Raw genomic sequence first — 15,304 nt, forward strand, 5'->3', positions numbered from 1 at the left:
GGAAGTACACCTGTGCTGGTGAAAAATACTAGACTGGAGAAAATGGTATGAATTAAAATAAAGGTATTATACCAATATCTGCAGGTTTCTGCTGTTTCGCTGTCTGAAGCAAGGGGACAGAGTGCTAGGGACTTGTGTGTCATCAGAAGGTTGCTTCTACTCTAGGTCATTTAGTCTCCAAAGGAAGAGTTTAAGACAGACCTGTTTCAGAACTGCAGGTACATTGCAGCTGGATTAGATGTGGGTAGGTAGATAACACTGTGAAGCAAGTTTGCCTGCCTTAGAAATCAAAGTTGAAGCCCTGTGTTACAACAGAAGTCTTCTGGTAGCAAATAGATTTGAGATAAGAAAGTCTCTGTATTACAGTCTAACCCTTAAAGAACTGTCAAGGTCAGTGAGTGATTTGCTGCATAACTGCCAGCTGTGAAAGTTTAAGATTGCCTGAGGGCTGTTCCAACTTACACATGCAAGTTTTCCATGAATGTGATAAAACTATGCCACTTTTCTGAGTTGTTTTTTTAATAAAATTTTTTTGTATGTTAATATACTGTTTAACACTTTCACACCTGGAAAAAGGGCTATAGTGTGCCTAATCATCCCATCTTGGCTATGGGATCAGTAGGAACCTGATCACTACTACCAGTTATACAGAAGTGTTGCACATCTTCAAGTTTTACAGAAGTGGTATAGTTTAATGCACCAAACAAACTTCTGTCCAAAACTACTTGTATGATATTGAAGATTTATTTTTCCTTGTTTTAATTTCTTAGACCAAATTCCTGATTAAGAATAGTTTGGCTAAGTTTTGGTAATGCTTGAACAGAAAATACCAGATACTTCTTAATTTATGTAATTTCTTTTTATTTTTGCAAAGCAATTACATTTTCTGCCAGGCCAGGGTGATCTTCAGGGAAAGAAATCTCTCGCTTAAAAAAAAAAAACCCAACCTGGTTCCAGCTTGCCTTTTGTAGAACCAGAGGGCATTCTGCTTTTCAGATCTAAGACACATACCCAATTTCAACTTTCAAGCAGTCATAAAATGAAGGGCAATTATCTTGATTTCAGTAGTGTCTTTAGCACTCCAGGACATTCATCAGGGCAGCCAATCACACAGAAGAAATAAGTCCAAGGTAGGTATTTCTGAAGAAGAGACCCAGACTATTTTCAGATTAAAGCATGGAAATGAGGGTTTCTTTCATTTTTATCGGCAAAATTTTCCTGTTTAAAATCCCTTTGGCTTATATATGGAAGTAATTCCTATGGTTTTATATGTACTTAAATTATGTTGTTAAAGGGTGCTATTTTTGTAAACCAACTAATCTATGATTATCTTCTGTGTAAAAACATGAGAAAACAGATAAATTACAAGGAGTGGAAAGTAATGGCAGTTACTTTATTGCCTCCTTCAGGTCTACTATCTCATTGGAGTAACAGGCCAATATATAGGTACAAGATGGTGCAGAAAATAGCTGAAAAGTTCAGGGATCCAAATAGAGCTCCAAGTCCTTAGACAGGTGAGAACTGGTCCTCTGTGCACAATCACCCCACCAAGGGCAGTGTTCTGCAGCCCACAAGTGGAGACATGACAGTCCTCTTCATTTGTGTTACCTCTTGGAAACAGACTTTGTCTAGGCACTGGTTTATTACAGGGGTCTTGATGATTGAGAGGTAGATGCTGTTGACTTTAATCTTTTAAAAACTTTCATAAATAGGCACTTGTATTTCAAACACAGAAGTAGGGCTTAGTCAAAATCTGCTGTTCTTCATGGTATCCTTTGTATGTTTTTAATCATACTATTTCTGTACACAAAACCAGTGTGCTTTGTGAACTCTTCAGTCATTCAGTTCCACAGAAAAATGCTGTAAAAGATGGGACTGGTAGTGATGTTGTATGTATGATTTGCAAAGTGAAAACCTTTCTGTAAAAACATAATGGATACCTGTATTAGCATAAAAGTACAGGAGGGAAAATGACATCTTTTTTTTTAGAGGTTCATTACTTAGCTACAAGTCTATCAGACAGCTGTCCTATTCTAATAAAAATGTGGAGTCATTGGGAAGCAAAATAGCACCAAAGACAGCAGTGCACTCTAAGTGGTAAACAAGTCTACAAGCTTAAATTAACTCTATAATCTTTTATACTGGTGAGCACTTGCATGTATTGTCTCACTGTCTTTGACACATTTTAGCATCTGCTAGCAGGATTTTTTTTTTCTTACTTTCAAATTATAAAGCTGGTAGAGCAGGATACTTCCTGCAAGATGCTGATCACAGCTGAATATGGTATATAGATAAAGCAGTCTTTACTATTTGCTGTCTTGCCCTCCTTTCTCTCCCTGCCCAGCATAACTTTTTGGAAGATAAACTTAAGGAAAATTTTTTGCCGAGTGCAAGGAAATGCAAACTTCTTTTTCAGTTTACTGAAAGACCAGCTTCTGTTGGATTTTAAATCAAATGTCATTATACGCTTGAAAGTTGGCTTGTGAAAATATGTTGCTCTTCGGTTCTGCCAATGATACAGACTTTTTATTTAGGTGCTTGTATCCATAAACCAATTTCATTACTTCTGTAAAACCTGGGTATGTTGGGTATGGTTCCTGGTAATTTGAGAGAAAGGAAGCTGGAGTGCTTACAAGGTATTTTCCAAACAGGTCAAAATGTAGATATGGAAAAGGATAATTAATTTTTAAGATATGTGCCAAGAAATAATGGTATACTTTACCTGAATTCATCCTGGCTGTTCTGGTCTTGATACTTGATTCCCTTTGAGGAATGAACACGGTAGACACAAAAAGCAGAATTACCATTGCTGGTGTTGTAAGGACCCAACATCTGAATGGCTGACAAATTACTTGCTAAATATTAGAATAATAAAAATATTTTATCTTAAAGTCAAGATGCATTATGAAGGTTGGGTGTAGAAGGAGGTGTTTTAGGTTTTGTGGGTTTTTCTCATTTTGTGTGTATCTGTAGACATATATACAGTATATATTTTACTTTTTGGCAGTGATACCACCTCATTTGACCGATCTCCACTACATCTTTAGGATGTACACTGTGTGGGACAACCTGGATCTCTAGTGCTTATTATGTCCGTAGAGCTATATATATACAGATAGATAGATGAGCTGCTTAGAATAATTAAATGTAAAGTATGCAAATTTGAGACATGCTGCGTATACGTGACAGTGGCAGGGCCCTTGGATTTTTGGTATCTATAGCCTGTAGGGCACCTTCTTAACAGTTTCCTTATCTACATTAATTTGTAAGCGAGGCTTACTGTAACTATGAATTTACTTTTTTGCTCATTTTCCATTTCTGTCGTACTTGAAAATGTCATTAACTTAATTTAAAGTAACAATTGCAGAGATAAAGATGCATGAAATTCACTAAAGGTGAAAGTGAGGTAGACTAAACAGAAACTCAGTTCCACTAATATAGTTCCTAGTATGAAGCATGAAGCAGCTTTCTGAACTGGCTGGGAGCTTGTAAAGACTGACAGTAGGGAGACAACTACCATAGAAGTGGGATCATTATCCTGCTGGCTTCTGTGTTTTGATGTTTTTTAATAATAAGGTCTGACAGGTAGCGGCCTTCTGGCTGCCTTCAGGAAATGATCAAATTTTTTGTTAAATTAAAAACTAGTGTATTATAGCTCTCAAATATAAACACAGCTACTACAAAGTTACTGCAGTTCTGGAAGAAATTTCAGTACTGCATCCCATTGTAAGTTATACTCAATGATATGGCATTGAAAAACACCAGTGAAAGTATTTTTTTAAAAATCTCTTCACCAGAAAATTTTGTTTAAAGTTAGGGATAATCATACTTCCCAAATTGCTCTCAAATCATTCTCAAGCAACTGAAAGCCTTCAGAGAAAGCTAAGAAGTGTATCCAGATTCAGATCTTGAGCAATATCTATCTACACCTGAATGCTCAGGAAAACCAGAGTGAACAAGATGTGATCTAAGCTCCTGTGGATTCCTACTGGAAGCCAAAATAGTTGTTTTCTGGTAGCCTTAGTTTGCCATATTGGAAGCAGTGCACACATTCATTACCCAAGAGCTTACCCACGTGTGAACTTCAGGGACTGCAGATGAGCATGTGGAGTTGCAGTCTCAGACCCTCCTCTGGACTGCCAGAAAATGTGGATTTTTTTGTATCTGCCAGTTAGAAAGTCCTTGGAAATGAAAGGAAATTGCTTTTTACTTAATGCATACAATTTTATCAGCACAGGGAGTTAATGAGTTGTAAATTCACACCCGTGTAATGTGTCCTAATTTCTCCAAGCCCTAGGGCTATCTTACTCCTGAATGAGAGCACCCAGATAGAGGTTTAAATGTATTTATTCTTTATAAGGTTTCTAATTGTCCTGCTGTTGAATAGCCTTAAGAGTTTCTGGCTGGTTGGGGAATGCAGTGCTCGATCATGAAGACTGCACAGGTTCAGCTTGGTTGTGGTTTTGGTTTTGTTTTGTTTTTGCTAGCCCCTTTAACGATGTTTGGCAGAATATTATGACACAGACTCTTCCTTGACTTTGAAAGGTATATTTTGGAGTAATTTTTCCAATGTTGAATAGCAAAAGCTCTACTTGATAAAAACAAGTGGAAGTTAGTTTTAGTGTGAACTGGTACGAACAAAAATACAGTGTGATCTATTACCATACATCCCCAACCCCCTTCATCTAGCTGCTCCAGCTGGGCTTTCAGATGGGATGTAGCACTCCTGTGCCAGCCATCAATTCAGGAATATCAGCTGAGTATTGGGCTAAGGAGGTGTGTGTGGTGGTGTTTGTTTCTAAGCAACTCACACCCAGTCTGAAAAACTAAGACATTGCATGCTAACTCTTCTTTTGATTACTAGTAGTATTAATTTAGTACTATTCTGCATTAGAATACAAACTTGTAGCAAAACAAGTGTCTCTTTAGTGCAGAGCTTTGTCAGATGCTTTTAGGACTTCATTAAAATATTACTTGCACATGTGCTGGAGCAGCATTTTAGCCATGTTGGGGTGACAGCACTATTGCCTCCTACCCTAACCTGTTTTGTGGCACAGACAGCAATTTAAGTCAAAAGCAGCAAGGTTGATATTTTTTCCCCCTCCCCTATTACAGTAAAATATCTTAATGTGCTATAAAAAAAGAGGGGACTTAATCTTTTGACACATCCTGTCAATGTACTCTTCCCCACTGCCACGTCCCAGGAAACTGTTTTATGCAAAGAAGAGTTCTTGAAAGAAAAGAGGAAGGACTGCCTGAACAAAGATTTAAGCCTGGTTTACATGTGGTGAGGTGTTTTTGTATTAATATTGCAGTATTACACGTATGTAGACTACACATGCTAATTCCTGTATAAAAGAATTTTTACTGCTATAGCCAATTATGGTGCTACAAATACATTAACCCTGGAATAGTTTTACTACCTAAACTATACCGCTACATAGTAACATGAAGTTCTTGGGTTTGGGTTCTGTTCCTGTTTTTCATATATAGGCCTAGGTGTTTGCAGGCAATAGCTTATCACTGTGATTTCTCTTCTGCAGAAAGCTGGCTTTTAAATGTGCTTCTGGTGTTGTGGGTAGCCTTACCGTGCTGGATGCTGCTGTCATGAGCGACAGCAGGGAAGTTTTCATAAAGAGGCTCGTTCTGGTGCCTTTTATATTTCTGGTAGTAAGGATGCTGCAAACTGAGGCTTGGTTGTAGTTCGCTGGGGGACTAAAAAAAAAAAAAAATAGGGGGTAGGGTGGTGTGATGTTAAAGTGACCCTGAGTACCGTGCCTTTTGCACAACACTGATAATGAACTCGCACGTTTCTCCCCCGCTGGACGCTAAGCCGCAGCGCAGAGGCCACCGGCTGCCAGGTACCCCTGCTGCACAAAGGCCAGCTCGGGGAGCTCGTTCCTCCCGAGCGGTGGCGCCCGGCAATCCGGCCCTGAAGCCGGCGGCAGACGGAGGCCACCGCCTGCTCCCGGAGGCCGCTACTTGGCGCGGCCCTGGCGCTGCCCCAGGAGGGGCCGGGCCCCGCCGCCCAGCGCTGGCCTCGCACCCGCTGCTCTCCCTGCAGGGCTGCCGGCGGCAGCCGCTCATCATCCTACCGCTATTGGCCGCAAACAACCCTCCCCCCTCCCCTCCCTACCTCCTCCCTCCGCGGGAGAGAAAGAAGCCGCAGCGGGCCCGCGAGCTGGGCTAAGCTTCTCCCCGTACCTGCGCCCAGCCGCCGGGGCCGGGCCGCAGCCGGGGCCGCCCCATCTCATTGCGCGCCCCAGCCCCGCAGCACCCCCACAGCGCCTGCGGCGGGGCCAGGAGGCGGCGGTGGCTGTCCCGCTCCCGACCGTGCCCTGCCCAGCGGTGCCGCGTCCGCCAGCCGCTGCCCTCCGGCTGGGGTCGCCCCGGGCGGCGGGGCAGCTCCTTATCCATGCGCCGCGGCTGCCGCCTGCCCCGCGGAGCGCGCCCCTCCCGCCGGGCGCGGGGGGCAGGAGGAGGAAGCGGCGCCGCCCAGCCTCGCTGTGAGGGGCCCGGCGGAGGATGCCGGTGGGTGGCGGCGGGGCGGAGCGGCCCCCCGGTGGGGCGCGTTCCCTCAGCCCCAGGGCGCTATCCCGCAGCCTGTCCCGCCTGCGGCAGCACCGCGCCCGCTCGCGGGCCATGCTGGCCCTGGGGATCATGCAGATGGTGCTCGGCTGCCTCATCGTGGCCGTCAGCTTCGCCGCCCTGGCGCTCACTACCTCCGCCCGCGTCCGTCACTCCTGCCCGTTCTGGGCCGGCTTCTCGGTGAGTCGGGGGTCGCGCGGGGGGGGGGGGGGGGGGGGGGGGGGGCACGGAGGGAGGCGCCGCCGCGCGCCCCCGCCGCCGTTAGCCGGGCCCAACGTTCGCAGCGGGGCGCGCGCCGCGGGGCCGCCGGCAGCGCCTCAGGGCTGCAGGTCCGCGCCCGCGGGGGAGACACGGGCGGTGGCGGCGCTGTCCGGCCTCGTCCCTCGGCCCCCATGCGGTCCCGAGGAGCGGGGCCACCCGGTGGCGGGGCCGTCAGGTGAGAAATACTCCTTTGGAGGCGCCGTGCGCGCTGTGGGGCTTCCTCCGCCCCGGCAGGTGCCCGAGCCCGGCAGCGGTGTGACTGCACTCCGTTGCCCATTTGGAAGGGTTAGCCGGGGTGGCTTGGCGCTTTATCAGCAGCGTCTGGTGAAAGTTGAGATGACAGATTAACCTTTGGCGTTGCCTCAGCGGTTGGTATCTATTTCACGGGTTGCTGTTGCTGCCCCTGGTGTGTTTTGTGTCGGCTCTGACTTAACGCTGTCCGAGGATTCACCTGGAGGTACGGCCGTTTCTCAGTTTCTCGGCACGGGGTTGCGCTCAGATGCAGATCCGGCCACGAGCTATGTTGGGCTCAAGGTAGCAAAACGAGCACAGCAGGAGCAAGTTTTAAGGTAAGCACGCAGCATAGGAGACCTCTCCGCTGAAGAGAGTGCGAGTGCACCTGGACAGCTGGGAAAGGCCTGTGGCTTTGTGGCACCCAAAAGGGTGGTGGTCCCTTGGGACTTCGTATCTGAGGGAAAAGCTCGTTTGTTCTGGTCGCAGATGCCCAAATCTGTGTCCTCCTGACTCCCCTGTGATTTTCTTGTTGACTTTCCATTGTGTCCTGCTACTGTAAGTTTTAAAAAAAAAAGTTTCTTAGTTGTCCTCAGTCAATGTTGATTATCAGTGTCTGCATGTGGATACACCGCACACATGGAATCCTTAGTGTAATTCCTAATTCCGGTTTATGAAAGTTTCTTTCATAAGTAGTGAAATGGAACTTGACAGTAACCAAGAATTGGACATTTCTGAGGGAATTAGTGACACTCTGTTATTGGTAAAGATTTGCTCCATTTAATTTAATGGTTTATTGGTTTCAAGTATGTCTTTTCAGCTCTTTTAATGGACCAGAGAGTTTTCAGCTTTAAAAGAACCTCTTAGAAACCAGAACTGGGTTATAATTTCTGATCATGTGGCAGAAATTGTGTAATTTTAAAAAATAACTGTTTAATATGCTCTTATGTAGTATGTTACTCAATAAATTTTTTGAGTCCTTCAGAGCTGAAGAGTAGTTTTGGATTAATTCTGTAGATATTTTTCTTGGTTTTGCCAGGCTTTTTTATAATCTTGAAAAGAATCATCAATTTACACTAGTAGCCTTGTTTACTGTAATAATCATTCTTTTGAGTTTGAACCTTTGCAAGCTAATATGCAAATATTAATTGTGATGAAGTGTGAATTTTAAAATATGAATCTGGCTGCTTACATATTAACATGCTAATAAAACAACACAGCTTAGGTAGACTTGGTTTCTTATCTTGACAGACCAAGCAGGAATGTACACAACTGACTGTGTATTCCAGTAAGCACAACTCTTTTGATGGTATCTTTTTTCCCCAGTTCCTGTAGTCTTTGTGGAAAGAGACTTTTGTGGTTGTCAGTATGCTCTAAGATATGCTGTTTTTCTGATTGTGGATGCCTTCTACTCTCTGTGCAAGATAACCCATAGAGAAGTATGTTTTCCCAATTAGATTTCGTGAATATTACTTGCTCGTCATAGAGAAGAAAGCCATGATTCAGGCCTGTGGTGTGAATTGGTAGAAGGCACAGGGAAAGTATTACAAGACTGTTGACTAGAAAGCCTTGTTGTCCCATGTTATCAGAATAAGGCAGGTATATGTTGTTTCCTAAATTGGGAGCTTATTTTTGAAAAAGTAATTCTACCTTATAAGTGATCTATCATAGCGTGAGAATAACCATACTTTATTCCTAATATCCTTATCTCTAAGTCTCAAGAAATAAGTTAAAAATAGAGCACTTTTCAAGTATGGTGAGCCCTAAAGAGCTTTCTGAAGCCTAGTTGCTCATACAACCTTTTCTAAAAGTCTTTTCAGGTATTTAGTGAGTTCAACAAAAACTAAGTATACTGTCACTCACAGCTAAAAAATATTTCTGTGGAAGAATGTTTTTAGCTTGGTTCTGGAAGATACAGTTAAAGAAATAACTAAAGGTGAGTTAAGTGACATGAGAATAACTAAAGGTGAGTTAAGTGACATGAGAATAACTAAAGGTGAGTTAAGTGACATGAGAATAACTAAAGGTGAGTTAAGTGACATGAGAATAACTAAAGGTGAGTTAAGTGACATGAGAATAACTAAAGGTGAGTTAAGTGACATGAGAATAACTAAAGGTGAGTTAAGTGACATGAGAATAACTAAAGGTGAGTTAAGTGACATGAGAATAACCAAAGGTGAGTTAAGTGACATGAGAGAAAAATAATGGCAGTATCCTTTCTTTACTTGGTGCTAAAATCAGGCATAAATATTTGCTCCCTTCAAACTACTGTCCAGTTCCCCCCACCAAGTAAATAGCTGAATTGCTTGATGGTTAAGCAGCAATTCTAAATGCCTTTTTTTTTTTTTTTGGGTGTGTGATATACTGTAGTTTTTACTCATTAGAAATGCAAATCCTAAAACAGAGTAGTCTTGGCATTGGCACTTTTCAGCATTTCTTGACACCAACCACCCTGTCAAAGTAAATGAAGGCCACAAAACCTTGCTAAGAATCTTTTAAATGTTTTTGTTACAAACATTGGGAAATTATGTTCATTCTAGCTGATTAAAAAAAAAAAAAAAAAAAAGAATGGGCTGCATATTACATTCCTGGCAGAGAATTCTCTAATCAAATGCAAGGAAAGGTTCTGATTCCTCACTTTCTTTTTGGAATCAAATCAAGTGACTGTACCAGCAAGAGCTTATTTAAAGAACAAGGCACCGTAATGTCCATAAAACTTTGAAGAATTCAGACCTTATTTAAGCATCATCCCATAATTAAACCATTTTGCATTATCTTATCTTTTATAGCCTCATATTAGGAAGAGAAAAAATATTTTCATATATTTTGTATTAAGACATTTTAAGATAATTAATAAGAGTTAGCCGCACACTGAGCACAAAGGAATTTGGGGGTTAGATAGGCAGGTGCTGGTTGATGCCCTGCTTTAGGCAGAAATCATTAGCAAGATCTTACAAACTGTGTGGTGAAATGCTAGGCAGGTTGTGCCCATTGCAGACTCTCATTCAGGGGAATGGCAATTTCATCTTCCCATTCTCTCAGTTGAGTAAAAGTATATGCTTTTTCATAAAAGATATATGACCATAAGTGTCTTTGATCCTTATAAGAACATGAAGAACTGAATATTAACCTCATTTAATCATGGAAGATTAAAATGCTCAAAATTAAAGTGCTCAAAATTAGGCTGTTCTGGTAGATCACTGAAACTTCCCACAAGTATGAGCAGTGACAAGGTTCTTTGTCTCTCCTGTAGGTCCATAGTTCCTTAAATATGAGAAAATATTTTTGCCCTTTAGAATCCAGACCATAAACCAGTTTGTCGATTACAGGATTTGTACATGCCCAGATTGTTTGTAATGCTTCAGCTGTGTTTAATGTTTATGGCTACTATATCAGTATATGACATGCCAAACAACAGGCCTGATAGAGCTATGTTAGCATGACTAGAAAAGTAAATCTTTCTCTCTGCAGTCATTTCTTGAATTTATTCAGAAGTTGGCAATAAGATGTTTTGTCCCCCCATGCCCCACCTTCATCCCAACATTCTGAGAAAATTACCGGCCTCAGAGACTAGAGTTTTCTCTAGTACAGGAAAGCATTAACGAATCTGTAAGTAAAATAATGAGATTACCCAGGTTTCTAAAATCATACCATGAGTAGAAATCTTAGAAGAACATACAGCAAAGTACAAGCTATCTCTTCTTTTATATACAGTTATTTGACAAAGGTTGTGTTCTTATGTAGAAGTGTGTTGCTGGAAGATCTTGCACTTCCTCTCCGTTTTATTAAGTTTCCTCTCAATTCTGCCTCTTTTCATCTATATCCCATGTTCAAAACAGTTAAAGTCGTCTGGTTTAAAAGGAGCTTTCATATAGTGTGTCTTCAAGGTTCATGACATACATGCTTCTTGTGTTCTTTGAAAAGGGAAACAGGTATATAGGGAGGTTGTCAAGGTGAACTCAGACCTAACTTCTCTCTCATGGAAAAGGTGAAATACATTATATACTTGTCTGCATTATAAACTGGGAAATCTGAGTATAGAGCCTTTTCTGTATTCTTCAATGATGCTGTACGAAATAGGTTTAAATCCCGCAGACAATGCAGAGAGGAGGTGACTTTCAAAAGCTTTTAGTAGTCTGTGACCCTGACTGTTCCTCACATGCGGCAGGTTGTTTTATTATGTTCCTGTGCAGAATCGTTGTGGAAGTGGAGGGAAGATCACAAGAAAGATGGTTTGATGGCAGTTGTGTTTCTCTCTTCTCTATTTCTTTCCTCCTTTCCCCTTTTTCTTTCCATTTTTGGGGTTTTCCATTATTGCTTATGGATAGTCAGGTGAAATAAAGAGTGACGGTATTTGTAGCTCAGAGGAATGAGCTTTAGTTTGCATGAAGAGCCTGCTGTCAACTGAGAGTCTGTTATTGTGAAAGTAGAGCTAAGCTGTTTGAGAGAAACTAAACTTACTGCTAGCATGGAGTGATATATATTGTATACACTGAACTTGTAAAATCTGCTGATACATACTACTTCCTTGTCTCAGAGCTGATCATCTCATATCTAGGACTGAAATGGTAGCTTTCTTGTCCACCTGTGTAGGTATCAATGAAATTCTAGCATGGGAATCAAGTAGTTCTAATCAAAATGTCCATTGCAACTCTTGAGTGTACCGCATGCTTCTCTATGAGCGCATATGGTATGATTGCTTGTTTTGAGTACCCCTGATTATCACACACAACTGGAGTGCTGAACATACAACTTTATTAGATGAAACTTGGTTTTTTCAAGAATTTGCATAAATCATCAGAAACATTCCTGAACATCTTTTAATCACAGAGAGGTCATTAGCTGTCTGGGTAAGGTTATCTGAACAGATCGCTTCTTTCTAAATGATTGTTCTAATGGTAGATTTAAAATCTGTGGATTCCATGACCACGATGATTAGTTAGTTTATCATGGACAATGTGTTATTCTGGGAAGTTTGCTACTGGTTCAGACAATGTTCTGTATCTGTAAATATTCAAATTCTTTCAGGCTTCCTTGGAAGTAGTTGATATTGCTGTTCTGGGAATTGACTAAGTGAATTTCTGCACTGAAAAAGTTTTCTTCTTTAGGAGACTTACCAGACCTCTGATGCAGATTATCAAATAGAGTTGGGTCCAGGGATCAAATGGAACTGATTTCCCTATGTGGTTGTTGAAGGTCTTATGTCGTTCCTGAAAGATTATGCATCCGACACACTAGAATAGTTATCTCAATGTTCTGTGCTTCAGGTTGATAAAATTTAGAAGACCAGGAAATGGACCACCTCAGAAGTACTACAAGCAATTTGTTAACCTGCCTATTCAGGGTCCCCTTTCCAATAAATGACTACTGGATCTGGCTAACAGTTCATGGCAGGTTTTAGCCAGTGTGATTGTCACAAAATAAGAGCAGCTAGATTGGATGATAAATTTGAGAAAGTAGTACTATGATGTTTGACTGATCACTATTAACTCCTCACTTAAGAATTGCAATGCGCAGTGACAGTTTTAGTTACCTGTAGTGGAACCTTCAGTTATACGTACTTGTAAAAGAGCTACACTAATTCTGATTCTTTGAGACTTTATCTACTACTTTACTCCTGTGGCCTTTAGTTAGCCCGCTATCCCTGGTTTTTCTGACTCTACTACATGCGTTGGATTTACTAACACCTTTGGCATGCTTTTACTTTCCTTTGCAAGTTTGTCAGGGCTTTGAAATGTGAGCAAGCTGGGGAAGGAAGTAAACTATGTGGAACTTTGTGTCTCAGGAAGCCTGCTGGGCATGTAACTTGCTGGTACACAGTATCAGTAAAGAAAAAGTCACCTGCATGGGCTTGCCTCCCGCCATCATAAAATTCACAAATATTGCAATATGTCTTGTCTACGTAATTGATCATTATTAAATTTTCTTGGCATTCTTGATTTGTACATCTTGACAATATTGAGTGATAGACAAAAGAAAAATAGAACAAAGCTGTTATAGCCTTTTACTAGATGACAGTTAAAGCCTGCGGTGTTGGTGTACAAGAAGAGATCATATGTGTCATAGAGTCCTAAGGAGTAAGAAACCTGGGTAAGTTCTCTGTATTTTCTGGAGTTCATGGTAGGGCAGGGCTTTGGAACAGTGGATTCATGGGTGAAAATTTTGTTTCCATATCCAGATGGAATAATAGCAAATTAAGCAGATGGAAAGAGGAAAAATTAGAAAGAAATCAGTGTTCCTTTTTTATTCTTTGAACTATATCAACATGGTAAAATGGCTGTTTACAACTTCCTGAGGATTTTGAGCCAAGTGTAACCTTGAGACTTCTTGTCTTCAGTGCACGAGAAAATAAGAGACTCATGAAAGCCAGCATAATTTGTTTCATGAGGCAAATCAGCTTTTATTGCTTTTGAGTGTATTCTGTTGCCTAAGCCATATAGGGTTGCGAAACACTTGATCATGCAAATTAATTTTAAAACTTCCTGTGTTACAGGAAGGAATAGTTGAAGAAAGTAAAGATGCCCCATTGTGATGGGGGTGGGGGAGGGAGGTGTCCAATCTGTAGGGAAGAAATAGCATCCTTTTTTTTTTTTTTTTAAATCCTGTATTATTAAATATTACCTGGGTTCTGAAGTCTGTATTTTTCTGTAGGCAGCCGGGCTGCAGAATAAAAATCTTACATTTTGAGTAAGTCTCTTACTGTTGTCAGCATAAGATGTGGTTTTATTGTTTATTTTTTTAAATGTGTAGTAGGAAGATGGGTGTATGTTTCAGTCTCTTTAGGAACAAAGTATTTTTCCTGAATTCTGGTTGTCCTTTCCAGAGGTTATTTTATGCTGGAAACATCTGAGCATTTGCTGTAAAGACAGTAGATACTGCCCTGGAACCTATAATAACTAGCTGTGTGGAACAGTTACAGTCTACTGAGAAACTTGGGAATAGATGAGTAGCTTAGCTCACGTAGGAATTTCCAAGGTCAATTATCCAGTCATTAGCAGCTGCTGAACTTATTACACCTCCATTTTAGTTGTATGTTGCAACTTATGGAAGGAATGAGTTGTGAATTATCATGCTTAATTGGCTATTCTTTCACAATTCATTCTTCCCACTCAACTCCTGTGACTTCTGGAATCAAAGGGCAGAACAGATAATGGGGCTCTATAAGGTGTGAACTGCCTGGAAGTATGTAACTTGCAGGAGTGTAACTATTTCAGTGGTGTATTTAAAGAAAGATAACTCTTCTAGCAGCAGAATATGGTGTCTTCATTACCTCTTCTTTATGGGAGTAACCACACTGCTTTAAAGGAATACTATGCAGATGTGACAAAGCTAGGGAATTTATAATTGAGCAGATTTATGCATTTATAGCATTATAACTTATGTTCAGGCAATATTTTAAGATCAAAATATCCCAAAGCATTCATAGTAAAGAGCCAATGGACAGTGTCATTTATCGGTACTCTTTCATGTATTCCTAAATTAGTTGGATGCAGGACTGGAAGGAATACTAATTAAGTTTGCTGATGACACAAAATTGGGAGGAGCTGTTGACACTCTCAAGGGCAGGGAGGCCCTGCAGAGGTAGCTGGACAGCCTGGGGAGCTGGGCAATCACCAACCGTATGAAGTTTAACAAGGGCAAGTGCCAAATTTTGCACCTGGGGCATGGGAACCCTGGATGTACATACAGACATGGGAATGAGAGGCTGGGGAGCAGCTCTGCAGAGAGGGACCTGGGGTTTCTGGTTGACAGCAAGTTGAACATGAGCCATCAGTGTGCCCTGGCAGGCAAGAGGGCCAACCGTGTCCTGGGGTGCATCAAGCACTGTATTGCTAGCTGGTCAAAGGAGGTGATTGTCCTGCTCTACTCTGCACTTGGTGCAGCTTCACCTGAGTACTGTGCGCAGTTTTGGGTGCCACAGTATATTAGGGACGCAAAGCTACTTGAGAGTGTCCAGGGAGTGGCCACAAAGTTAGTGAAGGGTTTACAGGGGAAGCCGTATGAGGAGCGGCTAAAGTCACTTGGTTTGTTCAGACTGGAGGAGGCTGAGGGGAGACCTTCTTGCAGCCTACAGCTTCCTCAGAAGGGGAGGAGGAGGGGCAGGTGCTGATCTCTGGTGACCAATGACCCGAGGGAATGGCAGGACGATGTGCCGGGGAGGTTAGGTTGGATATTAGGAAAAGGTTCTTCCCCCAGGGGGTGGTGGAGTCCTGGAACAGGCTCC

General features: G+C 41.9%; 1 protein-coding gene across 2 annotated transcripts in view; it reads left to right on the top strand.

The window, feature by feature from the left end:
• The first annotated feature begins 6,401 nt into the window (after positions 1-6,401).
• The window catches only part of ENTREP2 (endosomal transmembrane epsin interactor 2), a 144,160-nt gene continuing 135,257 nt past the window's right edge, over positions 6,402-15,304 (top strand). For both annotated transcript variants that reach the window (XM_064456591.1, XM_064456592.1), the window contains exon 1: positions 6,402-6,768. In XM_064456591.1, coding sequence (XP_064312661.1) covers positions 6,526-6,768 — 243 coding nt within the window. In that variant the 5' untranslated portion in view covers positions 6,402-6,525. The remainder of the gene's footprint in view (positions 6,769-15,304) is intronic.

Source organism: Phalacrocorax carbo, chromosome 7, assembly GCF_963921805.1.
Source record: "Phalacrocorax carbo chromosome 7, bPhaCar2.1, whole genome shotgun sequence".
NCBI classification, from domain to species: Eukaryota; Metazoa; Chordata; class Aves; order Suliformes; family Phalacrocoracidae; genus Phalacrocorax; species Phalacrocorax carbo.